At 45.2% G+C, this 27,783-nt stretch overlaps 1 protein-coding gene across 1 annotated transcript in view; it reads left to right on the top strand.

Moving 5' to 3' along the window:
* The first annotated feature begins 1,253 nt into the window (after positions 1–1,253).
* The window catches only part of LOC139573247 (cytohesin-3-like), a 43,042-nt gene continuing 16,512 nt past the window's right edge, over positions 1,254–27,783 (top strand). The window contains exons 1-3 of the mRNA XM_071396497.1: positions 1,254–1,645; positions 26,801–26,883; positions 27,101–27,165. Of these exons, the coding sequence (XP_071252598.1) occupies positions 1,627–1,645; positions 26,801–26,883; positions 27,101–27,165 (167 nt within the window). The 5' untranslated portion in view covers positions 1,254–1,626. The remainder of the gene's footprint in view (positions 1,646–26,800; positions 26,884–27,100; positions 27,166–27,783) is intronic.

The raw sequence follows: 27,783 nt of genomic DNA, 5'->3' as shown, positions 1-27,783 counted from the left end.
GGAATATTCACACACAATTGCATGTATTCCTTTGTGTTTCACATGTTGTTCAAACATAAACTACACTATGTAGACTATAGGAAAATCCGCTGGATGCTTCACACTCCATACGTTTCCGTTTATAGAGATAGCCTACATAGGGGTTTGTCTTCGCAATTGTCTCTCTGTATAAGAAGAAGCATTCAATTCTGGAACATTTTTGTAAGACACATCAATGAATAAACAAATGAAAGAATGAATGAATACATTAAAACATCTGTTCATTATTGACCCCTGGAGTAATGTGTACAGGAAGAGAGACCCCCTTCTTTCTCTGAAGAGGCAGGAATGCGATAATTGAAACCGTGTGTGTTGTAGAAACACAGCCGCAGAGTGTGTGTGTGTGTGTGTGTGTGCCTTTTCCCTGCTATTGGCCTACACACTGGCTGGTTCCCACTGCTTGTGTTTGTTCTGGGCTTGGAATCAGATTCACTACCAGTACCATTCCCTGTCTCATAGTGGCATCCTTATTTTCTGTATATTTATTACTGGACCAAGCAGAGATCCTGCAGTATAGCCTACATTGGAGAGGATAATATGATATAATAGTCTAGTTTCTAAAATCGTCAGCACACACACGCACGCACGCACGCACGCACGCACGCACGCACGCACGCACACACACACACACACACACACACACACACACACACACACACACACACACACACAATGAGTATATTTTCTTTGTCAATGAAAGAAACCAGATGCAGTGACCGTAGGACAGCAACATTGAGACATGATTTAATATGTAGGCCTATATTATACATGCTTGACCTCGTCACTGATCTGGGGATATGATTTAATATGTAGGACTATATTATACATGCTTTACCTCGTCACTGATCTGGGGATATGATTTAATATGTAGGCCTATATTATACATGCTTTACCTCGTCACTGATCTGGGGATATGATTTAATATGTAGGCCTATATTATACATGCTTTACCTCGTCACTGATCTGGGGATATGATTTAATATGTAGGCCTATATTATACATGCTTGACCTCGTCACTGATCTGGAGATATGATTTAATATGTAGGCCTATATTATACATGCTTTACCTCGTCACTGATCTGGGGATATGATTGAATAATTCCCTCACAGATTACAATACAGTACAGCCTTTGTACAGTACAGTCACATGAGGGCAGGTTTGTAGTCGTTGCTCCACAGGGCGGGACAGATAATGATGACGTACAGTGAAAGCTGCCTGTCTGTCTAGTGGAGAAGCGGAGTCGTGGAGCTCGGATGGGATAGCCTACTCTCCCGATGCTAGTGGAGTGAAGGTGTATCTGCCGGATAATATGCAACCGATCACTGTAGAAAAAAGACGTCGCCGATTCAGTTCCATCTGAAATAGGCTACACTGATGACGATATCCAAGCGGATTGCCTCGTGATTCCAGCATTGATGGCAAGAAAATAATATTCCCCATAACAAGACGCGGCTTCTGTGGTCAACCTGTCTGCAAATGCACCCTACAAATTAAAACGCGCATTTCAATAATTTACCCCATATTCATACAACAAGTTTCAGCGATCTTACTTGGTTTTTTGGACCTTTGCATTTTCCCCTTCAGCCATGGACGAAGACAATCAAGGTAACGTTACATCCCATTCACACGCATGTTTATCTTTCATGTGTCGATGTGTGGTTGTGTACACTAGGATCATTTTGGGTAGGCTACAGCAGGACCCAAGGCCGGTTTAATGACAACAATCAGGTTAACACCGTATTTGGTATTGTGATATTTTACATAATAATAATAATAATAATACTATAATCTGTCTGTTATATGTAACAATAGATTTAAGGATGACGTTAGAAAATAATAAAAGAAGAAAGAATACGAAAATAAATAGAAGGCATTTAGAATGTGAACCTTTATCCCTCTACATTGACACGTTCACCCTCACTCGTGTATGGTACAGCGACCCAGTAATGAGCATGTTTCATGGTTCCATGAGAAGTCATCTGAAACAGAACCATCAGTCATCACACACAGTGGATGTGTAGCGTGCTAATGCAGGATGGAGGGATATGGATTGACCTATATTCTGCGTAAATAAGAACAAACAGGACTGTCACACTCCAGCGGATAGGCATGATGCCTGTATGAATACATCACTGTCACGAGGCTGAATGCAGAACGCATACTCCCTTGGCTTATTATTAAGACTTTAAGTCACCAGGTCAGTTACACACTCATTCCAGGCAAGCTCAACAGGTCATTCCATATGTAGGGAAGGCTAATTCAAGCATTGCTCAGTGATATATAAAGTTATGACGAATTGAAGAGTGCTCTCTTTGGCTCAGTTCCACGACTAGATGCTTTGTGTGTGTGTGTGTGTGTGTGAGTGTGTGGACATAAGCACAATCGGCTCAGTATTTGGATATCTCTATTTGAGACAGAAAAGTCCTGGAAAAACTCCTGGCCCTAATCCCAACTACAGTCCCGACCCACCTTTTGAGAAAACACTGATCTACAGCTGTTGCTAGGCCCCTTTACTGTTTAGTCCAGAGCTATGTGATGTATGTTATTCACTGTGGCAGAGTGGAACGAGGGAAGAGGGTACAGAGCCCTCCTTGTGCTGCTATCAAAGTGCTTCCCCTCCAGTGGTGGGTGGGAGACGTCAGCAGCAGCACTGACAGACACACACCACAGACAGACATCACAGACAGACATATTGTATGGTCCTGTGATGCCAACCAGAGATAATTGACAGTTAGACAGCCGAGAGAGGAAAATCGACCCCCCCCCTCCGTTCCATCCTATCCCTGTTCCCCCTCTCCCTCACGGCAGTCTTCCCTAACAGAGAGAGAGAGAGAGAGAGAGAGAGAGAGAGAGAGAGAGAGAGAGAGAGAGAGAGAGAGAGAGAGAATGGATGTGTGTGTGTGTGTGTGTGTGTGTGTGTGTGTGTGTGTGTGTGTGTGTGTGTGTGTGTGTGTGTGTGTGTGTGTGTGTGTGTGTGTGTGTGTGTGTGTGTGTGTGTGTGTGTGTGTGTGTGTGTTTGTTGGAGGGGATGTGTGTGTATGTGTTGGAGGGGATGTGTGTGTGTGTGTGTGTGTGTGTTGGAGGGGATGTGTGTGTATGTGTATGTGTGTGTGTGTGTGTGTGTGTGTGTGTGTGTGATGGAGGGGATCTCTGTGTGTGTGAGTGGTGGAGGGGATGTGTGTGTATGTGTGTTGGAGGGGATGTGTGTGTATGTGTTGGAGGGGATGTGTGTGTGTGTGTGTGTGTGTGTGTGTGTGTGTGTGTGTGTGTGTGTGTGTGTGTGTGTGTGTGTGTGTGTGTGTGTGTGTGTGTGTGTGTTGGAGGGGATGTGTGTGTATGTGTGTGTGTGTGTGTGTGTGTGTGTGTGTGTGTGTGTGTGTGTGTGTGTGTGTGTGTGTGTGTGTGTGTGTGTGTGTGTGTGTGTGTGTGTGTGTGTGTGTGTGTGTGTGTGTGTGATGGAGGGGATCTCTGTGTGTGTGAGTGGTGGAGGGGATGTGTGTGTATGTGTGTTGGAGGGGATGTGTGTGCATGTGTTGGAGGGGATGTGTGTGTGTGTGTGTGTGTGTGTGTGTGTGTGTGTGTGTGTGTGTGTGTGTGTGTGTGTGTGTGTGTGTGTGTGTGTGTGTGTGTGTGTGTGTGTGTGTGTGTGTGTGTGTTTGTTGGAGGGGATGTGTGTGTATGTGTTGGAGGGGATGTGTGTGTGTGTGTGTGTGTGTGTGTGTGTGTGTGTGTGTGTGTGTGTGTGTGTGTGTGTGTGTGTGTGTGTGTGTGTGTGTGTGTGTGTTGGATGGGATCTGTGTGTGTAATATAGGCCATGCTGTTTTCACTCATCTGGAATAACGTATTAATATCTCCTGGAAGAATACACACAGTGCCACATATGCCAGTTCTGCACCGCGCTTATTGTCTAGCATGCTTGGCTTGATTTAGGACACATGAAGGACATCATCATCACCAATCATCAGTGATCTCCTCACCCAACATCTACAGTATATACACTGTATGCCCGAACAGAACCAGAGCTTACCAGGGTCACTGAGGAGAGACAGCCCAGGGAGGAGGTGATTAGGCTGGGTAGCAGAGCAGGGCAGAGTGGGTGAGAGACGGTTCCTGGCTCTGCTCTGTGGGATACTGTCTGTGACACGCCGGGCGTGGGGCGGTCGACAGGAGTCCTGCTGGGCCAGTGTGATTAACACATGTACACACACGTACACACACACGTACACACACACACACACACACACACACACACACACACACACACACACACACACACACACACACACACACACACACACACACACACACACACACACACACACACACACACACACACACACACACACACACACACACACACACACACACACACATAGCATGCCAGGCCAGATGGAGAGCTGCCAGAGAGAGAGGGATGGAGGGAGCAGGAGAATGAGAGAGGGCCAAAGGATAATAGAGAGAACAAATAGAGATCAAGTGGTAGACAGAGAGAGGGAGGGAGTCAGAGAGTGAGAGAAAGAAAGAGAGGGAGGAAGAGGAGGGAAGGTTGGAGACAGGCCAGAGAGGTAAGGAGGGAGGCCAGATCAGTGCAGGGATGAGTACATATTCCTCCTTAATCAATTATTCAGTCTATTACTGGATTTCCGTTCAATAAAACTCCTATCTGTTGTGTGATGATTAGCTAACTGTGGGTGGTAGTAGTGATGTGCTGTACTCCTCTCCACCAGTGTTCATCCCCACCACTGAGGCCTTATAGGAGAGAGCAGAGCACTCCTCTCCACACACACACACACACACACACACACACACACACACACACACACACACACACACACACACACACACACACACACACACACACACACACACACACACACACACACACACACACACACACACACACACACACACACACACACAGGCATTAAAAAACTCTGGGCAGCAGCAGAAACGAAGGTGATTGAATCCGTCTGACATGCATGACACTCCACAATACAATGCTTCTCCACAGGCAGCTGCTCTGATTGGTGCCTCACTGGTGCTTTGTTTAATCCACTCAATTGACATGAAGCAGAAGACTCTAATGACCAATTCTGAACGGAACATTTAAACAGATTAAATGAACAGTGTTTTTATTAGCAGTGTCATTTCTACTAGCTTCAACTGTGGCACAAAATAGAGTGTGTGTGTGTGTGCGTGTGCGGCACTGACTGGTAGAGTGAGAGACCATATGGAATGAATCAGTGTTTTTATCCCTTTAGTTACGTTCACAGCATGTCTACCGACGGACTGTGTGTCTGTGTGTGTATGTTTGGCCACAAACTGCTCTGTTTACTCAGTGCGAAAACCGACCGATTTCATTGGCTACGCTTGTGTGCCTGTGCAGCCGCGAGGTTATGCCATGCACGCTCCAGGCCAGCCGAGGCGATACACATACCACCTCAGAGGCGTATCTCAATAGTCTGATATGGCTTCCTCTGCTTGTCTCCTTGTCTCCTGTCCTTCATCTGCACTAATGAAGAATTGGACATTAAGCACCTACTACACTCAGCCACAGTATTTATTTGACCTGAAGGCCTGCTATGCCCTCTACTCTGACCAACCCACATTCAGGATAGAATTAGAGGAAGCAACGGTCCCAGACCTTCTCGTGTGCTTGCTTCTGTGGACGGAAAAATGTCTTCAGACAGAGAATGTTAAGGAGGTTGTTTGTTTACGTTTGGTCTTTGGAAGAGATGGGGCGTCTCTGGACCTCCGTGTTTACCAAAGGCCCACCCTCTGTGAAGTAGCTAAGAGAAGTGCAGCTGAAAAGTTGATGGGTCACGGTTCAATGACTATATGAGCTCTCCACAATTTAGAGCAACTCACGCTTAGCTGGTCCAGCTAGAAGACGTCTCTTTGCTCTGTTGCAGCACAGAGCTCACATTGTGCCGATCCACCATTTATTCAGGTGGACTGGAGTCCTTCAAAGTATGCCACAGCACAGCGGCCTGCCAAACTGACTGGCCCTCCCAGGGCTCCACTGACCTGATCAGTGGGTCAAGAGCTTGGGACTAGAAGGTTCTCTCTACATATTTGTCAAAATTGAGTTGTTGACGTAGCCTTTTTCTGTTCAATGTTCTCTACTTATATAGTAAAGTAAATACTCCAATTCACGTTGTTAAGATAAAAATTCCTGACACCAGTCAAATCAATGAGCGTTCAGAACTTTAAGGCCAATTATCTCAAAATCATTGCATATAGAACCTTATAGTCCCAACCCACTGGGCACACACTGGTTAAATCAACATGGTTTCCACCACATTTTAATGAAATGACGTGGAACCAACGTGGTATAGACGTTGAATGTATGGCATGACAACAATAGTGAGGGCACTAAAGCACATGCAGAGCTGGAAGCAGCTCTAGTTTACTACTGCAGTCCTGCAGAACTAGATCCCAGCAGGCCAGTCTGGATTTAGACTACCACAACTGCATTACATGGAAAAAGTAGCAGCCAAAAAGAATATGAAGACTACATTTTATTGGTAATAGAGCCTATGTGTTCCACGTCTCTCCATCTCTCTGTCTGCTGGCTGCTGACTGTGGTCGTGCTTATAGAAAGCATCAACATCCACTGCTTCCCCAACCAGTCACTTCTCAATCTAACCCTGAAGGGCCACCACTAGTCAGCCAGACTGGTCAATACTACGTCCTCTCTCCTTCTATCGTAGTTTAACAGTCATTTTCTTTCCAGTCTAAATATACTTTATGCCAGTCTAAATATATATCTTATACATTGATTGGTGGGTTGTCTGGTTCTCCACCCAGGCCTCCCTGTGTGATTCAGCCCAGTGTGAGTCACCTCTGTCAGGTTGGGCTCTGTGTTGTGACTGCTGGGTGGTTGTCACCACCCTGATGTCCTGCTGGCTATATAACAGAGACCTTGTTTGGCTCAATATCTGATCATACAAACAGATACAGCAGAGGGGGGAGTTGATACTGTACGGTGGATGGGTTGAGAGAGTGTGTGTCTGTGTGTGGCCAGAGGGGTTTCAAGTCAATAAGTCACCATCTTATAATTTAAAACACACTGTTCCTATCACACACACCCTAATATAGGTCCAAACAAGCAGATGTTTCTATTGCATTTAACCTTTATTCACCCAGGTTAATGTTATTGAGATATGATCTATTTTTTAAGAGAGACTGAATGATGTCAAGTCCACATTTTGAATGGTGGAGCGCGTGCTACCCTTATATGTCTTTGATACTCCCCTATACCCCCTGCTTGAGTTGAACTTAAGTTACAGTAAGTTGGAGTTAGTTAAGTTGGAGTTTTGGGATTATTGACAGACGGGCCCACATGAAGTTGAAGGGTAGAGGGTAGATGTAAATGCGCTCTGTGTTCTGTTGTGTTAGGAGAGACTGGGGAAATCCTCTTGGACCTCAGCACTGTTTTATCAATCTTAAAAAATGGGTCTAAGAAATGTTTATAAGTGAGTGTGGTGTGTGTGGCAGGAATTGGTGAACTGTTGTGTCCCAGCAGAAGGGTCCTAGTATTGGAGAGAAGCACGCATAGGTTCTCAATAACAGCCATGATTCCTCTCCAGTCCATGTTCCGTCCCTGGCTGGCTGATATACGGGGCTGCGTTGTAAGTCGCTCTGGATAAGAGCGTCTGCTAAATGACTTAAATGTAAATGTAAATGTAGTAAAGTGTTCCACATGAAGAATAGTTGAATAGATTAAAAACAGACCTAGACCAGGCCAACAATACGGAGGTTTGGGGTGTGTGAGCGTGGGTAGAGGGGGGGGGGGGGGGGGGCTGTGTGTGTGTGTGTGTGTGGGAGGGAGGGGGGGAGGGGGATTTTGGAAGCGTGAGGCAAATTGAGCTCTATTTTCCTCCTCTCTCTCAGTGTGCTAGAGCTCCCAGGAGTCCTGGGTCATATGTTGAAAAGAATATTTGCGGGAAAGAACAGCCCCCTCTCCAGTCTGGGCTTTGTCGGCCCTCAAGTTCAAGGTTCTGTCTATGCGTGCATTCATGCCTGCATGTGTTACATGTTGGCTTTTGGGGAAGGGAAGAGAAGGCCGACCAGAGTGGAGCGGAGGAAAAGGCACGGCTGGAACAGTTATGTAAGGGATCATAGATTGTAAAAGCTGCTGAAGATGCAGGAAAAAGGTGTATCCACCCTCAGTCACTACAGCCAGCCAGCATGCCAGGACATCCAGTCCCCCTCTGTCTACAAACACACAGGATCTTATAACCTCTGGTTTCCTCAGGCCAAATGCGTCCTTCAAATGGATGGAGACTATTTATCCTCAGCATGGCATTTTATTCTTTTGACCATGGTGTTACTTTTCTAGGGATAGATTGGTGTTGGCTAGAGTGAGGTGTGTATCTTCCTGAAAATGCTTTTATCCTCTTGACCACTGTCTTGTCTTCACATCAGGTTTGATATGCACTGTTGGTTTTTGAGCTTGCAGCTTACTGGAAAGAAATGTACTTTGTGCATTTGTGATGGCAGGACACTGAATCAACAGTATAGTGCTGCACTACATATTCTCTTCTCTTCTCTTCTCTTCTCTTCTCTTCTCTTCTCTTCTCTTCTCTTCTCTTCTCTTCTCTCCTCTCCTCTCCTCTCCTCTCCTCTCCTCTCCTCTCCTCTCCTCTCCTCTCCTCTCCTCTTCTCTTCTCTTCTCTTCTCTTCTCTTCTCTTCTCTTCTCTCCTCTCCTCTCCTTTGCTCTATAAGAGGATGTGTACAGTAATTCTTATTCTGGACCAGCATGTCAGTAGAGTAGACCATGCTCTCTCTGTCTCTCGCTCTGTCTGTCTCTCGCTCTGTCTGTCTCTCGCTCTCTCCCTCTCTCCATCTGTCTCTCTCTCTCTCTCTCTGTCCTTGTGTTCTGTGCCATGGTAGATCTGCACTCACTGCTTTTTCTCTGCTGTAAAATACAGCCTCATCATGTAAAATGAATGTGTTATTTAGTTGTGAGGAGAGGGATCAGCAGGGTCTGCTGTTGCCGTGGTGTTGCAGTAGTAGTAGTCTTACTCTTCCCCTGATGGAGACCAGTATTTATATTTATATATATATATATATATTGTGTTGGTTTGTCACAGCATAACACCTCATAGTCAGTACCCAGCGGGGCCAGCCATATGACGAACAGGGACCCTCTGCATGACCTGCGCGCGTGTGTGTGTGTGTGTGTGTGTGTGTGTGGCTTTATGAGTGTACTGTATATATAGTGAGTGTTTAGGAGTATTCAGAGCAAAGTGAATGCTGCAGTTACCATGTATATAGTACTCAGCCAGAGTAGGTTGGTGGTGGAGGGCCCAGCTGTGTGTACAGTATCTCACGGTTTCCCACTCCCATGGACCAGGATGAGATAGCAGTTAATCGTGTGTGTATGTGCTTTGATGTGCGTGTGCATTTGTGTGTGTGTGTGTGTGTTTGTGTGTAGATGGAGAGGATTACCGGCTGCTGCAAGCCCTCTCCATGCTTAAACAAATGGGGGAGATGAGCTCTGGAGGGATGGGGACAGTTAGTAGATTAAGGGTCATGGGCTGGAGCTGCTGTCTGTCACCTCCCTACATCCAACTGTAGCTGCTGGCTGTCACCTCCCTACATCCAACTGTAGCTGCTGGCTGTCACCTCCCTACATCCAACTGGAGCTGCTGGCTGTCACCTCCCTACATCCAACTGTAGCTGCTGGCTGTCACCTCCCTACATCCTATTGGAGCTGCTGTCTGTCACCTCCCTACATCCAACTGTAGCTGCTGGCTGTCACCTCCCTACATCCTATTGGAGCTGCTGTCTGTCACCTCCCTACATCCAACTGGAGCTGCTGTCTGTCACCTCCCTACATCCAACTGGAGCTGCTGGCTGTCACCTCCCTACATCCTATTGGAGCTGCTGTCTATCACCTCCCTACATCCAACTGGAGCTGCTGGCTGTCACCTCCCTACATCATATTGGAGCTGCTGGCTGTCACCTCCCTACATCCAACTGGAGCTGCTGGCTGTCACCTCCCTACATCCTATTGGAGCTGCTGTCTGTCACCTCCCTACATCCAACTGTAGCTGCTGGCTGTCACCTCCCTACATCCAACTGGAGCAGCTGGCTGTCACCTCCCTACATCCAACTGTAGCTGCTGGCTGTCACCTCCCTACATCCTATTGGAGCTGCTGTCTGTCACCTCCCTACATCCAACTGTAGCTGCTGGCTGTCACCTTCCTACATCCAACTGTAGCTGCTGGCTGTCACCTCCCTACATCCAACTGGAGCTGCTGGCTGTCACCTCCCTACATCCAACTGGAGCTGCTGGCTGTCATCTCCCTACATCCAACTGTAGCTGCTGGCTGTCACTTCCCTACATCCAACTGGAGCAGCTGGATGTCACCTCCCTACATCCAACTGTAGCTGCTGGCTGTCACCTCCCTACATCCAACTGGAGCTGCTGGCTGTCACCTCCCTACATCCTATTGGAGCTGCTGTCTGTCACCTCCCTACATCCAACTGTAGCTGCTGGCTGTCACCTTCCTACATCCAACTGTAGCTGCTGGCTGTCACCTCCCTACATCCAACTGGAGCTGCTGTCTGTCACCTTCATACTTCCTATTGGAGCTGCTGGCTGTCACCTCCCTACATCCAACTGGAGCTGCTGGCTGTCACCTCCCTACATCCAACTGGAGCTGCTGTCTGTCACCTTCCTACATCCAACTGGAGTTGCTGGCTGTCACCTCCCTACATCCAACTGGAGCTGCTGGCTGGCACCTCCCTACTTCCTATTGGAGCTGCTGTCCAACACCTCCCTACACCCAACTGGAGCTGCTGTCTGTCACCTCCCTACACCCAACTGGAGCTGCTGGCTGTCACCTCCCTACATCCAACTGGAGCTGCTGGCTGTCACCTCCCTACATCCAACTGGAGCTGCTGGCTGTCACCTCCCTACATCCAACTGGAGCTGCTGTCTGTCACCTCCCTACATCCAACTGGAGCTGCTGTCTGTCACCTCCCTACATCCAACTGGAGCTGCTGGCTGTCACCTCCCTACATCCAACTGGAGCTGCTGTCTGTCACTCCCTACATCCAACTGGGGATGTGGGCTGAATGGAGAGACACCAATAAACAGGATACAAACATGACAGAGATTAGAAAAACCATCCCTCTCTTCACAAATACAGGATACGTACATCACTACTACATTGAGACTTTGGTCCCACTTTATTTAGATAGTCCCATATAGATGGTCTACAGATGGTCATACTATCAACACGCTATATGTTGATAAGCAAACACTTACTAAGGTTAAGGTTAGGTTTAGAATAAGGGTTAAGGTTAGGGTAAGAGTTAGGGTTAGAATAAGGGTTAAGGTTAGGGTAAGAGTTAGGGTTAGTGGATAGTTAGTTGACATGATGTTGACAGTTATTGAACATCTACTGAACATTTACAAACCATCTCCTTGGGACTATCCAAATAAAGTGTTACCAAGACTTTCCCCACGTCAATGGTGAGATGAGAAGCCTGATCCTTGATCTGATTTAACAAAGTCCCCTGACTACATATACGGCATACCAATCAGGGATATTTCTGACATTGTAATCCATTGAAGTCCAAACACTGTAAGAAAAACATTTTTCGGGACGGAAAAAATATTTAAGTGATTAACTTAAACGATTAAAACCAGATATCAATTATGTTGAAAAGATAATGGACCCATATATATTTAAATAATATAATATATGAGAACTAACAATCATCAAAATAAAATCTAGGCAGTCTAGGCAGGAGAATTGAAAATTCCCAAAACAATGAATTTAGCAGTATTCATTTAGTTTTTATGTTTGAGCAATAGAACACAGGATTAGCCATAGCAAAATGCATAGAATTGCAGGAAATGTGCCTTCAAACTGCAACGATTTCTCTCAGCTCCATGGTAAAAGGTGTAGAATTGCAGGAAATGGACTTAAAAATGCAAAAAAAGATCTATAGCGCCAAGATGGGGGCCTCTAAAATGTAGCCGCGCCATAAGGCCGACCGCGCTCATTGCCACGCACTCTGCCACGCCCCTGCCACGCCCCATGCCACACCCACCACCTAAACCCCCTTTTGATCCAGAAAAACCCAGCCGATGATAATCAGAGGAGTTGGCTAAAGCACATACAGATCTGGGATCAGCCTAGTCTTCATGACAGTGGGACAATCTCCAGTAGTGAATGGGATGTACAGTGAATCACTGTGTGTAGCCTGTATCTGTTCTGCTGATACAATACGGAGGATCCTAACCTATTCTATTGACCTTTCAAACCTCTCCACTACATTGTGTGGGGATTTGTGAGAGGAGAGAAGAAAGAATGACTAATGTTTTTCATGGTGGGAAGCGTGAAATTAAATGTGAATGGCCTCCAAGGCAGGTCGGTCTACTCAGGCTCTCTGGACTAGGTCAGCCTGACAGGCTCAAGAATGGGCCTGCTGATGTCCAAGAGAGCATTGATAACGAGACCTTTTCACAAGGACAGTAGCGGCTAGATATCAAGCTGCATCAAGACGCTGTCCTAGGGGGGAAACACACACACACACACACACACACACACACACACACACACACACACACACACACACACACACACACACACACACACACACACACACACACACACACACACACACACACACACACACACACACACACACACACACACACACACACACACAGAGAGAGAGTCAAGAGCGCCTCGGGGTGTAGACAGAGATTTACGGTGGCTCTGAGGCATGGGTCCCTTCACACACACATTTAATCTCCTTTCACCTCTGTCACTTCACATCTCTCTGGCTGGAATACACAAACACTATGAAACAAGCCCTCCCTCTGAGGGGTCACTAGCTACGGAAATACATTATGTGAATGAGATCCCACAGTCCCACAGACATCAATGAGGATCTCCATATGTGTGTCAAAGTAATACTCCAAATATATAGACGATGGCCAAGTTCACTAACATCATGGTGTTCTCTGAGTAGCTTTAGCAGAGCAAACTGTCTGATGGATAGATAAGTTATAGCATGATATTACTGTAGAATGAGGTGGTAGACAACACCATGTGTATTAGCTAGACGCACTGGTGTTAGATGTCCATAAATGAAATGGTTATACTTTAGAGTTGTCTCCAAGGGTGAATATGGAGAAAATGGCTATTACCAACATCTGCACCTGGATGGAATGATTATATTTGTTTTCCAGAGGCTGTACATTTTTTCCACTAGTTGTCCCAATTTCCACTTTCAAAGATATCGTTCCCTTGTAATTCTAGGATTTATTCAACACGCAGGGAGAAATATTCAGTAAATATGATACTTCACTTATCTGAAGACTTGACAAACTGTACAGGTGGCTGTAAATAATGAGAAGACGGTGATTATTGTCCTTCCTCTAGATAAAATACAATCTTCACTATTTAAAATCAGCATCCGCATTCAATTTCTCAAGAAAGGGAGAAGCACTTGAGCCCTGTATGCCTGAGAATGTTCAAAGAGCCATAATGAGAACAGTGGCACGTTAAACCCTTGTGTTTACAGCAACAGAACCACCATGTTGGATCATCAAGAAAAGTATTGATCTTATTTCTTGGAGTATCAGGCCTTTTTGAGCAACTTTGTCTCTTCCACTCTCCTATCTTATTGTCCCAGGAAGGAAACCAAATGGTTGTTATAGATTAGTGATGGATCAATCTTTTCCTTTTCAAATCACAGATACATACAGTAGATATGAACCCAGCGTTACTGAACTTCATACAGAACATCTGAGTTCCATCCAGCTGCATCTCTTCAAACAGGAAGCTTCATATCATTTCCTGTATCCTATGTTATTTTGCATGACTGCATTTTCCGATCTCCTCAACATCTGGCTACCCCAATATTCAGCTCTATGAAGCTGGGTCACAGCTGGATGTGACATGGGTTCAGGTGGGTCGAATGCACCAATGGGACTATATCAAAATATTGTAATTTTTATCAAATTGTTAATGTGTTTTGAAGGATAATTGAGGGGTATTACTGTAGCTAGAGGGGGTTACTATTTTTCGTTATTTCCCCAACATATGTAATCCATGTCATATTTATATCTTGTATGCCTATTCTGATATCTGAAAATGGTATCAGTTGGATTAAATGGGGGGTTTTCTTGAAATCTGTGGTCAAATGTTTGTTTTTAATATCTTATAGGCAGCATAAAGATTATCAACAGATTACTGTCGACCTCACTGCGGCAGCTGCATTTAAATGCCACACTAACTGCCCAATTGTACCATACTAAATCACATAGCAACCAATAGGTCTGCACCCTGGACCTTAGCTCCACCAATAGAAAATCTGCATTTCACAACACTTCCTCATAAAGATGCTGCTAGTAACAGTTAAAATGTCTACCTCTGTAAACTTCATCATCATCTCAGTTCTAGAGAAGTGAAGAAAAAAAACTGTTATGTGGAGGCGTACAATCTGCAAAAAGTTTTATATAAAAAAGTCCAGAGAAAAAGAGGATGTCTGACTGACCTCAACCACCCACGTATTCCCTGTGATAAAGTGATCCCAGCTCCACTTTTTTCATGTTTGCTGTTATCCTGCTGTTCTCCATTCACAGAACAACACAGAGAGCAGGCAACAGCAGCTAGAGTCCTACTTGGCAGCCAGTGTCTCTCTCTCTTTTAGTCTTTCTCTCTCTTATACTCCTTCATGCTCTTTTCCAGATGCGCTGTCTGGATGGCCAGAGCCCAATATAAACAGTTCAGTCATTCAGTGCAGCCTCCCTCAGCCTCACAGGCTCTGTTCTGTTTGTCTCCTCAGGGCCTCCGTATCAGACGACTGGCCAGTGGCAGATACACTCCAGTCATTTCCTGAGTGACTCACACTGGAGGACTGTGGGGGTTCTAAAGAGGGTTCTAAGAGTGGCCCTGTTAACATTTGTGTTGTTCTTTTTCTTCCTTACTACTAATACTATGACTAATAGTAGTGATAGTGTGTGGATGAGGCCTCTGAACCTCACAATAGAATACAGGACTCTCACGTGCTGGCAGTCATCCACTGCTGTAAAGCTAACCCAATGGACATCTACCCGCTCCAGTAGGCCTTTTATATTCCGTCTACCATATTGGAATTCAGAGATTGCCGTGCATGACAACTTCCAACCGCTTGTTCCTTCGCCAACCACCAAGGAGTCGTTTACCGCGTCTCCACCCCTACTCTAAAGTCTGACCCTAAATTACTTGATGATTGATAGTCAATTATAACCTCTGCTCGTCATTGGAGGCTTATCTCCCATTATTATCCACAGTCACTGTCCCCGGAGCTGTTTTATTGCCTCCTAAACGGCCCGATGCAGCGGTCACACTGTTCTCTGATCAGTGGTGTGTGTCCTAGGGTGACTTTGTAGAGTAGACGCTGTAGTGTGTCCTATGGTAGGGTGACGTTGTAGACACTGTAGTATTTGTGTCGTAGGGTGACATTGTAGATGCTGCTGTAGATGCCGCAGGCTCCGTTAGTGAGCTGTGCTACTTTCCCCCTGCCGGCGCCAATCAGTAATCCTCACACATTGTCTGGCCTGACACACAATACAGACAAAAGTCCTTGGTTGCTTTAATTACAGCCTAGGGCCAATGCTTAAAATAAATGTTGACAATATTAATATAAGTATTTTTTTGTATTATGTAAGTATTCTATATTTTAAGTACTGCGATATACAGTATACAACAATATGGATGTTTTGTGGAGAAAGGTAGTAGAGGTCTGAATGGTGCTTCCACAGTATCCCCTCTATCCTCTTTTAAGTCAATGTGTAGGAAAGAAGGGGCCCAAGTTGTGCTCTCATGCCCTCATACCATACCCAGCTTCCCCTGTAAGTCTCTCCTTGGGAAAGGAGACATGGCCCCAGCAGGATGGTGCATGCACGATAAGATAAGAAGGCCCCTCTGAGGTAGACTCATGGCAAGGGTATTTTAAAGGGGAATTCATTGGTCACAACTCAAAACATGCAAAACTCTCTAAAAATGTACTGTAAACTCTCTTTAAAAATGAAAAGAAAGCAGGGATACAGTCATAATATAGTCATTCACAACATATGCCTACCACCAAGCCATAAGACTCCTGAACATCTAATCAAATGGCTACCCAGACTATTTGCATTGTCCCCCCCCCCCCCCTTTTACACCGCTGCTACTCTCTGTTGTTATCATCTATGCATAGTCACTTTACTCTACCTACATGTACATATTACTTCAACTAACCGGTGCCCCCACACATTGACTCTGTACCGGTACCCCCCTGTATATAGTCTCACTATTGTTATTTTACTGCTGCTCTTTAATTACTTCTTACTTTTGATTTCTTATTCTTATATTTTTATTTATTTACTTTTCTGCTCTTTTGCACACCAGTATCTCTTCTTGCACATGATCATCTGATGATTTATCACTCCAGTGTTAATCTGCTAAATTGTAATTATTCGATTTATTGCCTACCTCATGCCTTTTGCACACATTGTATATAGATTCTCTTTTTTTTCTACCATGTTATTGACTTGTTTATTGTTTACTCCATGTGTAACTCTGTGTTGTCTGTTCACACTGCTATGCTTTATCTTGGCCAGGTCGCAGTTGCAAATGAGAACTTGTTCTCAACTAGCCTACCTGGTTAAATAAAGGTGAAATAAAATAAAAAAAATCATATTTTTTTTAACTGCATTGTTGGTTAGGGACTCGTAAGTAAGCATTTCACTGTAAGGTCTACACCTGCTGTATTCTGCGCATATGACTAATACAATTTGATTTGATTCGATGCTGTGATTCGCTCCTTTTAATACGCAGGAAGTGACACGTGAAAGGAGGATCATCAAGAGTAATCAAAGGCAACCCCACTGCAGTCAGCGCCTGTAACTGAGAAGAGATAAAGAACAGGGGACCCTGCTGCCAAAACGACTAATCTAATTTGTTAGGAAGAGCATGACACATGATGACCCAAAAATAGACCAATTACGGCCCTGTTTTCCTCTCCGGAAGGGAAGCGGAAGCGTTCCTTTAATGTGGAGTTTTGGCAAACGTTCGCAGACTGGGATCTTCTTTTATTCCATATGAATAAGTCATTGTGGCTGGTGCGCTTTGCTGTCGAGGTGGGTTTAGGCTTACAGGGGGAGCGATTTGTGTTTCAAGCCTCTGGTGCTTTGTGATCATTAAACAGCTGTGTTGTGATCTATTTGTTTTGATGTTGAAATCCCCTTTTATTTGGGACAATGTTTGGATCTCAGAAATAGCAGAAATGACAGCAAACATTCCCAGTGAGTGACTGTCAACGACGCAATCAAGCGAAATAGGCTGTTGAATACAAACACGAAAGCAAGAATGAGTTGCACAAAATCAGAAAATTACACTGCATATTTTTTTTGTGTAAATCAATGACGATCCAAACGACTGAACCAAACTATACTGAACAAAATATATAAATGCAACATGCAACAATTTGAAAGGTTTTTTCTTAGTTACAGTTCATGTAAGGAAATCGGTCAATTAAAAGAAATTCATTAGGCCCTGATCTATGGATTTCACATAACTGGGAATGCAGATATGCATATGTTGGTCAAAGATACCTTTGAAAAAAAGGTAGGGGCGGGGATAAAAAAAACAGTCAGTATCTGGTGTGACCACTATTTGTCTCATGCAGCGCAACACATCTCCTTCACATTGAGTTGATCAGGCTGTTGATTGTGGCCTGTGGAATGTTGTCCCACTCCTCTTCAATGCCTGTGCGAAGTTGCTGGATATTGGCGGGAACTGGAACACGCTGCCGTACATATCGATCCAGAGCATCCCAAACATGCTCAATGGGTGACATGTCTGGTGAGTATGCAGGCCATGGAAGAACTGCCACATTTTCAGCTTCCAGGATTTTTTACAGATCCTTGTGACATGGGGCCGTGCATTACCATGCTGAAACGGCGGATGAATGACACAACAATGGGCCTCAGGATCTTGTCACGGTATCTCTGTGCATTTAAATTCCCATCGATAAAAGGAAATTGTGTTTGTTGTCGATAGCTTATGCCTGCCCATACCATAACCTCACCGCCACCATGGGGTGTTCACAACGTTGACATCAGCAAACCATTTGCCCACACGACACCATACATGTGTGGTCTGCGGTTGTGAGGCCGGTTGGACGTTCTGCCAAATTCTCTAAAACGACGTTGGAGGTGGCTTATTGTAGAAAAATAAACCTTAAATTCTCTAGCAACAGCCCGAGTGGACATTCCTGCAGTCAGCATGCCAATGCTGGGGAGGCAGGTAGCCTCGTGGTTAGAGCATTGGGCCAGTAACCAAAAGGTTGCTAGATCGAATCCCCGAGCTGACAAGGTAAAAAAAGTATCTGTCGTTCTGCCCCTGAACAAGGCAGTTAACCCACTGTTCCTAGGCCGTCATTGTAAATAAGAATTTGTTCTTAACTGACTTACTTGCCTAGCTAAATAAAGGTTAAATAAAAAAATAAGTAAATTTCCCGCTCCCTCAAAACTTGAGGTGTTGTGGGACACATTTTAGAGTGGCCTTTTATTGTCCCTAGCACAAGGTGCACCTGTGTAATGATCATGCTGTTTAGTCAGCTGTTTGATATGCCACACCTGTCTGGTGGATGGATTATCTTGGCACATAAGAAATGCCCACTAACAGGTGATGTAAACAAATGAGTGCCCAGCATTTTAGACATCTTGTTGTGCATTTGAAAATGTCTGGGATCCTTTATTTCAGCTCATGAAACATGGGACCAACACTTTACATGTTGCGTTTATATTTGTGCTCAGTGTAGTGTCTTAGGTGAGGCCTGTCTTCCAGTAAATGAGGAGTCCCAGTACAATAACATGTTTTTCAGATCAGATGACTTTAGCAGACTGACTGATGAGCTTAGCAGGTCCAGGGACCGAAGGGAGAGTAGTGGGAAATTGTTGTCTCCCTTTACACAGAGGAGCTGTGTGTGTGTGTGTGTGTGTGTGTGTGTGTGTGTGTGTGTGTGTGTGTGTGTGTGTGTGTGTGTGTGTGTGTGTGTGTGTGTGTGTGTGTGTGTGTGTGTGTGTGTGTTGTGTGTGTGTGCGCGCGTGTCTTTTTTGGTGCTAGAAAATACTTTAATTTTAAAGACTTTGATTTACTTTGAAATGGTGGGAGAGAGAGAAAGAGCAAAAGGTGGAGAGGGAGAGGGAGAGGGAGAGGGAGAGCAAGCAATTGAACGATAGAGTGAAAGAGAGGTCACATTCACAAGGAGAAAAAAACAAGTGGTTTATCCTAGAGCCTGTTGAAATACATGTGCATGATTCGCTCAGTGATGGTGATGGAAATTCCCTTCAGCCATTTGGTTAAACAGGAGAAGACTGTAAATCAGAGTGCTTTATGACCGGCATAAAATCAATGCAGCCAATAACAATATGAGAGACATGAGACTATGCTAATGAGAGAGACTGTGGATGAGGTTAGCACATGGTTTAATCATGTTACATATGACTGTAGAACACTTGGCGGGGGAGGATTCTGAGTGTAGAACTATTTCCAATGGGGAGAGGGTTCTGACCTGAGAACTGTTTGGGTGTTGACCGAAGAACCTTGCTGGGGAGGGGTCTGATGGTCTTAACTCTATCTTCTGATTTTAGAACAGTTTGGGTTCCGATAACAGAATGATTTACTGGGTCTGAACTCTGGGTGCTAATTGTAGAACTATTTGGGTTCTGAGCATAGAACCCTTTAGTCCGTTCTGTGTATTGAACTTTGGAGAAGGGTCATTGAAGCAGGCAAGCAGCAGACAGCTTTTGCCAGGTCCTAAGAGCATTCAGTCTGACTCAGTCTGGCTAATAAATAGCCAGTGGAGCCCTCCGAAAGAACATGGCTCACTTTGAAAGTTTCACACGTTTTTTTGAGAGACAAGGCTTATAGTGAAGAGTTTTCCAGGATAAATTAGGGGAGAGAAAGATGGAGAGGACGATGGAGGAAGAGTAAAGAAAGATGGAGGGGAGAGAGAACTAAAGTGAAAGAGAAGGAAGACAAGGAAAATAATCGTGATTTAAAATATTTAAAAACAGAGAAGAGGTTGAAAGAAGGGGAGATAATGAAAGAAAGTGAGAAAGACAGAGGTGAAAGAAGGAGAGGATAAGAGAGAGATGGCTGTCAAAGGACCTGCCATCACACCTGTACCTGAGAGAGGAAAACAACCAGCTAAAAGCAGTGGGCAATGTAGCTGTAAAGCTTCAGCCAACAACACAGTCCTGCAGTCCTACTGACCACTACTGACCCTCCGAGACAGAGCTGGACTCAGATCTGATCTATGTATTCAACTCCGAGACAGAGCTGGACTCAGATCTGGGGTATGTATTCAACTCCGAGACAGAGCTAGACTCAGATCTGGGGTATGTATTCAACTCCGAGACAGAGCTGGACTCAGATCTGGGGTATGTATTCAACTCCGAGACAGAGCTGGACTCAGATCTGGGGTATGTATTCAACTCCGAGACAGAGCTGGACTCAGATCTGGGGTATGTATTCAACTCTGAGACAGAGCTGGACTCAGATCTGATCTATGTATTCAACTCCGAGACAGAGCTGGACTCAGATCTGGGGTATGTATTCAACTCCGAGACAGAGCTGGACTCAGATCTGGGGTATGTATTCAACTCCGAGACAGAGCTAGACTCAGATCTGATCTATGTATTCAACTCCGAGACAGAGCTGGACTCAGATCTGGGGTATGTATTCAACTCTGAGACAGAGCTGGACTCAGATCTGGGGTATGTATTCAACTCCGAGACAGAGCTGGACTCAGATCTGGGGTATGTATTCAACTCTGAGACAGAGCTGGACTCAGATCTGGGGTATGTATTCAACTCTGAGACAGAGCTGGACTCAGATCTGGGGTATGTATTCAACTCTGAGACAGAGCTGGACTCAGATCTGGGGTATGTATTCAACTCTGAGACAGAGCTGGACTCAGATCTGATCTATGTATTCAACTCCGAGACAGAGCTGGACTCAGATCTGGGGTATGTATTCAACTCCGAGACAGAGCTGGACTCAGATCTGGGGTATGTATTCAACTCCGAGACAGAGCTAGACTCAGATCTGATCTATGTATTCAACTCCGAGACAGAGCTGGACTCAGATCTGGGGTATGTATTCAACTCCGAGACAGAGCTGGACTCAGATCTGGGGTATGTATTCAACTCTGAGACAGAGCTGGACTCAGATCTGGGGTATGTATTCAACTCTGAGACAGAGCTGGACTCAGATCTGGGGTATGTATTCAACTCTGAGACAGAGCTGGACTCAGATCTGGGGTATGTATTCAACTCCGAGACAGAGCTAGACTCAGATCTGATCTATGTATTCAACTCCGAGACAGAGCTGGACTCAGATCTGGGGTATGTATTCAACTCCGAGACAGAGCTGGACTCAGATCTGGGGTATGTATTCAACTCCGAGACAGAGCTGGACTCAGATCTGAGCTATGTATTCAACTCCGAGACAGAGCTGGACTCAGATCTGATCTATGTATTCAACTCCGAGACAGAGCTGGACTCAGATCTGGGGTATGTATTCAACTCCGAGACAGAGCTGGACTCAGATCTGGGGTATGTATTCAACTCCGAGACAGAGCTGGACTCAGATCTGGGGTATGTATTCAACTCCGAGACAGAGCTGGACTCAGATCTGGGGTATGTATTCAACTCCGAGACAGAGCTGGACTCAGATCTGAGCTATGTATTCAACTCCGAGACAGAGCTGGACTCAGATCTGGGGTATGTATTCAACTCCGAGACAGAGCTGGACTCAGATCTGGGGTATGTATGCAAGAGAACACAAATTGGGTTATAGATGGTTTTTATTTTGTGAACAGTTGAGTGATATTGCAGGACACTTAATGACAGATTGTGTGGTATTTGACTGGGTCCTAGGCGTGAGGTCGTAACAATACTATAATACCATATTCCCAGTACAGAGCCGAGTCAAACCAAGCTGTCCTGGTTATGCTTCCACCATAGTTGCTGGAACCTCAATGCGAGAAGAAAATATCCAGCTAGCACAGTACGGTTCAGGTCGGCCCTGACTCAGACACATATGTTTCAGGTTTTGTCTTCCATGACCCACTTATTCAACCTACTTACATCATTCAGCAGTCTCAGCTGTGTTGTTGCACATATTTCTCCATGATTATAGTAACACAATGAGGAGACTATGGCGAGCGCTTGTATAAGTGTTCCTGAACTCGTGATGTGAACTTAGTTTAACCCAGCCTGTGTTTGTGTGGCTACTATTGTTGCGGCGGACCAGCGTCAGTGGGCCTAATCAGTGCAGACATCCTCTCTTCATTGTCACAGTGCAGATCAGGAAGTGGCTCCACTGGCTCTGTTTATTAGTTGTTCCTTGCCTTGCTGTCACAGTAGGCACTAGATGGCCATGCTAGAAAGGACAATAGTAGCCTATTGACATAGCTATGTGCTCTTAATCGAGGGTTAGGGTCAAAGGTAAGGTCAGGGTTGAGGTGAGAGTAGCCTAAAGTTTAAGTTTAAGTTTAGTAGTTGAAATTGTATTTCTTGTCAAAAGGTCCATGTGTTCCATTGTTTCTATAATAGCCAGATAGAGTTGTCACTATCTATCTTTAGCCACGGAACCATGAAACCATGTAACAAGGGACAGTCCAACATGTCCTCTCCCGTCGATCTCCCTCTGCAGTACAACCAGGGGATCAGTGTGCACGGGCAGCTTTTGTATTCCCTCTCGCTACCAAGGAGATTTGAAAGGCGTGACACTCGATTGAGTTGGAGATCTGACTTAGGGAACGGTCAATAGTGGTCTGTTCCCTGCATGGATCTGACCTCTATCCCGTCCTCTGTGTCAGTCACTGTCCAAGAGAGAACTCCAGGGCCTCTATTCACAAAGCTTCCCACATTAAGAGTGCTGGTCTAGGATCAGTTTAGTCTTTTAGATCATAATTAATACTATTTTTTTATGGAAAGTAGGACCTGATCCTTGATCAGCCCTCTTACTCTGAGACACTGTGAATACAGCCGGGGTGTTCTAGAATGTCTAGAGTGTGTTATCTATCTTATACCGGCAGCCAGAGACAGCTATGCATTATGCAAAGGGACTTAAGTAGCCTTAGCTAGCATAGCTAGCAGTTACAAGACTTGGGGATAAAGGCATGCACGTCCAGGCTGGGGGAAGCATGGTCAGCATAACAGAGCAGTTTCGAAGCCAAGCCAGCCAAACCTTAGCATGGCAAGATAGGACAAACAGATCTGGGACAAGGCTAGCCCAGCACCACTGTGTCTGCAACTTTTCCAGAGAGATTCTCCAACTTGATCCCACAAAGGGGATCACCAAGTCCAACTCCAACAGTTGTACTGATTCTATCAGGGTCGAGTGTGTCACAGCGCCACTTGGATCAGGAGATGAATGACATTGGTCTATCAATGGCGTGGAGAATTTGCATGTTGTCTCCCTGTCTGTTCCTGGTTCAAGACCCCTGACTGTGACTGATCGCCAGGGCAGAGAGAGGTCTGACTGAAGAGGTGAGGGAGACAGGATGATCATGTAGTCATAAGTACATAAAACATGTACTTACCATGACTGTGATGTGGTTGTCTCATCTAGCATTCCTTAAGATGAACACACTGACTGTAAGTTGCTCTGGATAAGAGCGTCTGCTAAATAAGTAAAATGTCAAATTGAATAAGTCATAAGATCTTCATATCATGGTGCCCATCAGAACCAGGCCAGTACTCACAAAGCATCTCTGAGTAGCAGTGCTGATCTAGGATCAGGTATCCCTTTTAGATTATAATGAATAAGATTATATGGACAGGAAGGACCTGATCCTAGATCAGCACTACTGCGAGACACTTTGTTAATAAGGGCTCGGATCTCCTCTACAGATTATTATAAAGACTTGATAACAAGTAGAACACTGAGAAACTTTGGACAAACGTGTCTGTTGGAAAATAGACTCTTTCTCTCAGATCAAGCTGAGTTCAATTCACTTAGGGTCTGAAATATTGAAGAATTCAAACTTTCCACTCAAATATCCTATTGACATCAATGCATAATTCCCATTAGATTTGGAGTTGCATGGGCTCTCGTTAGTGCTCAGCCCTGAGTGTGTATAATAAGTGATTATTTTCAGTCTAAAACAAAGTCAAGTAGGAAGTCTCCCATGGCATGTGGTGTGTGGCCACTGGTCTGTATAATTGATTACACTGCAACAGTGAGTTCCTTAAGTGACCGTTCAGTAGCAGTAGCACTTTGACCCTGCCTAGGGGTGTCTGACCTCTCACCTCTGTGACGACTTTGTTGACCCTTGGAGATCACATTGATCTGGTTGGTCACGGTAGAGGAGAGGGAGAGGAGCGGAGGAAGGGAGTCAGACTGGAGGTGGAAGAAAGGGATGCACACACACGCACACACACACACACACACATCCTTCATGTATAATGCATTAGATACCCAGGCTGACGGTGTATAGCCTACAGCAGCAGTTCATCCACAATGATGATATCAGATTACCCAGCGTTCCCACATGCATACACACAGCAGGGGGATTGTCACTGAACACAGCGGCCATCAATCCCAGACAATTTGTCCCTTTCTTTTGGTTGACTGGGTTTTTTGAGGGAAAGTAGGTGGGATGGCGCTCTGCTTTGCCCATTAGAGACGTAGGTTGCCTGGGGGGGCGATCTGCTCTACAATCACTGGCTTTATGGGCCTGGTTAAAGAGCCAGAGTAACACGGAGAAGAGAACGCTCTCTCTTTCTCTTCTCTTCTCTCTCTCTTCTCTCTCTCTCTCTTCTCTCTCTCTCTCTGTATCTACTCTATTTATTTCTCCTCTCTCGCTACACTGAGTGGACAAATCATCCTAATATTGAGTTGCACCCCCATTTGTTAAATCCACTTCAATCAGTGTAGATGAAGGGGAGAAGACATGTTAAAGAAGGATGAGACATTGGTTGGGTATGTGTGCCATTCAGAGGGTGAATGAGCAAGACAAAATATTTCAGTGCCTTTAAACAGGGTATGGTAGTAGGTGCCAGGCGCATTGGTTTGAGTGTGTCAAGAACTGCAATGCTGCTGGGTTTTTCATGCTCAACAGTTTCCTTTGTGTATCAAGAATGGTCCACCACCCAAAGGACATCCAGCCAACTTGACACAACTGTCTGAAGCATTGGAGTCAACATGGGCCAGCATCCCTGTGGAATGTTTTCAACACCTTGTAGAGTCCATGCCCCTGATGAATTGAGGCTGTTCTGAGGGCAAAATGTTTTGTACACTCAGTGTACTCTCCCTCTCCCTTCATCTATCTCTGTGTTTCATTTATGTAGAAGTCAGTCAGAGGCTTTGAGTGGGTCCACTCGGCCGTGAGAGAAAATGATCACCACTTCTGAGATCCTTTTCCTCTGTCTACCATCTGCATTTGGCTCTGATTGGCTGCTCATCCGTGATAAGAAGCCACCGAGAGTTGAGTACCACGATGCCATCCCATCCCGACTTAATGGTCCGTGGTATCTCTTTTTGTCTTTACGGAGAGAGATAAAAAGACAAGTCAATAACTATTGACAATGGAAGGAGAGAAGAGAAAAAATCTGAATCGTAAAGCTGCTTTATGAATCAGCTGGGATTTACCCCCCCTCCACCCCCCCTCCACTCTCCTCCCCCCTCCACTCCAAGCCATAGGATGGATAGAGAGAGAGAGAGAGCTGGCGAGGCAAATGCGCTGCGTAGAAAAGCACAATCTGCCACGGCTCTTGATGTGAGAATGACCTACATCCTGTGAGCCTGAGCATGCCTGCCTCTGCTTTCTAACAGGTCGTGAGCGGCTCATTTGTAAGAGCGGCTGTGTGTGATAGGAGGAGGAGGTGAGGAGGACGTCCTCAGAGAGAGGGCTGGGGAGGAAGGTGGTTGATGTACGTGCTGCTGGTAAACTGCGGGATAAGCGTGAGGGACTGGGGAGACTCCTTATTGAGTAGAACACGTGAAAATGTCAGAGTCTGAATGATTTACCACTGGGTGCTCAGTTCACATACAGTATAGTCAAACACGTATATTATATGGTGAGTGTGAGTGAGAGAGAAAAGAGGGTTAGCATTTGGCCCAGATATCTCAGTGGTACTAATTACCTCAAATGAGGAAGCAGAATATCTGAGAACTAATATTGGACGATGCACGTTTTAGCAGATGTTCAACGCTGGTGTGTGTGTGTGTGTGCTTACCTGCTTTAGTGTGGTGTGTGTGTGTGTGTGTGTGTGTGTGTGTGTGTGTGTGTGTGTGTGTGTGTGTGTGTGTGCTTACCTGCTTTAGTGTGTGTGTGTGTGTGTGTGTGCTTACCTGCTTTAGTGTGTGTGTGTGTGTGTGGTGGGGGGGGGGGGGGGGGGGGCCAAGGTCCTGGGCGGTTTGGTTGTAATTTATGGAGGAGTTTTCCTTTTGCCAGAGAGGAAGTCAAGAGGTCTCAGAAGTTCCAGTATACTGCTAGAGAATGATGTGTTGATTTAGGAGTAGGTGGAACTGGAACTTGTCCCTAACAACAGATCCAGGATCAGATGTTTTTCCATCCTCCAAATGGTTAGGTTTAGCATTGGGGTACACTAATCTGATCCTAGATCTGTGTGTTGATTTACAGCACACTAGCTATCACATCTTAATCCATGGAAGTGTCTGACTATGTGTGTAAGTAATTGTATCTTAATTCCATACTTACATCTCTCTCTTTCACAGTACCTGAAGACCTTTCCTTGGAAGAGAGAGATGAGCTGTCAAACATACGACGCAGGAAAAAAGAGCTACTGGATGACATTGAGGTGAGTCAAGAAAATGAAAAGAAATGTCAAGATTTAATATATTTTATAAAGATATCACTCACCCTTGATGTGACTTTATGTGGGTGTGGCTAAAATGTAACTTTGACTCTAACCGCTTACATTGAGTCTGTTTGTTGATGTACAATGCACTGCTAAAACAACTAGAGTTGAGTTGTGAATTCAACCCAGCTAATTCTCCCTCTAATCCTGTTGGCAGCGGTTGAAGTTTGAGATTGCAGAGGTGATGACTGAGATCGAGCAGCTAACCTGCGTGGGGGACAGGTGCGTAACACCCCCCTTCAACACCCCTCCCCCCTCCTAGCTGCTGTTCCCTTCTCCTCTCCAAGTCGTCCAGCCACACACCTGTCCCAGTGTGGCTTAATAATCCATCTTTGTTTGTGGACCTGAGCCGTCCCCTCTGCCAAACAGTTGCTAAACGCCCCACAACCGCTCCTATTCAGGGACTGACAACTGATTGGCTGTTCAGGGCTCATTGGTGATGAGATGGAGAGAGCGTGTGTTAGTGTGGATTTAGCCTTTGTGTGTCTCAGGTGCAGCTGGGAAATGGTTCAAGCTATTTTAGAAACACAGGGAGAACACAGTATACACACATGCAATAACACACACACACACACACACACACACACACACACACACACACACACACACACACACACACACACACACACACACACACACACACACACACACACACACACACATGAACACAAAGAAAGAGGCATATGGTTTTCATTCATTTTTCATTAGATTGAGTTTTCATTAGATTGAGTTTCTCCTGCTAATCAGTTAGTCGGTGCAACAACCTACATGGTTGATGTTACAGTCCAAATGGAAAGAGAAGTCAAAGATCCTTGTTTTTAGAGGATCATTACATTCTCA

Source organism: Salvelinus alpinus, chromosome 1, assembly GCF_045679555.1.
Source record: "Salvelinus alpinus chromosome 1, SLU_Salpinus.1, whole genome shotgun sequence".
Taxonomy (NCBI): domain Eukaryota; kingdom Metazoa; phylum Chordata; class Actinopteri; order Salmoniformes; family Salmonidae; genus Salvelinus; species Salvelinus alpinus.
Note: the sequence above shows the minus strand (reverse complement) of the source record. Positions and strands in the feature narration are given on the sequence as shown.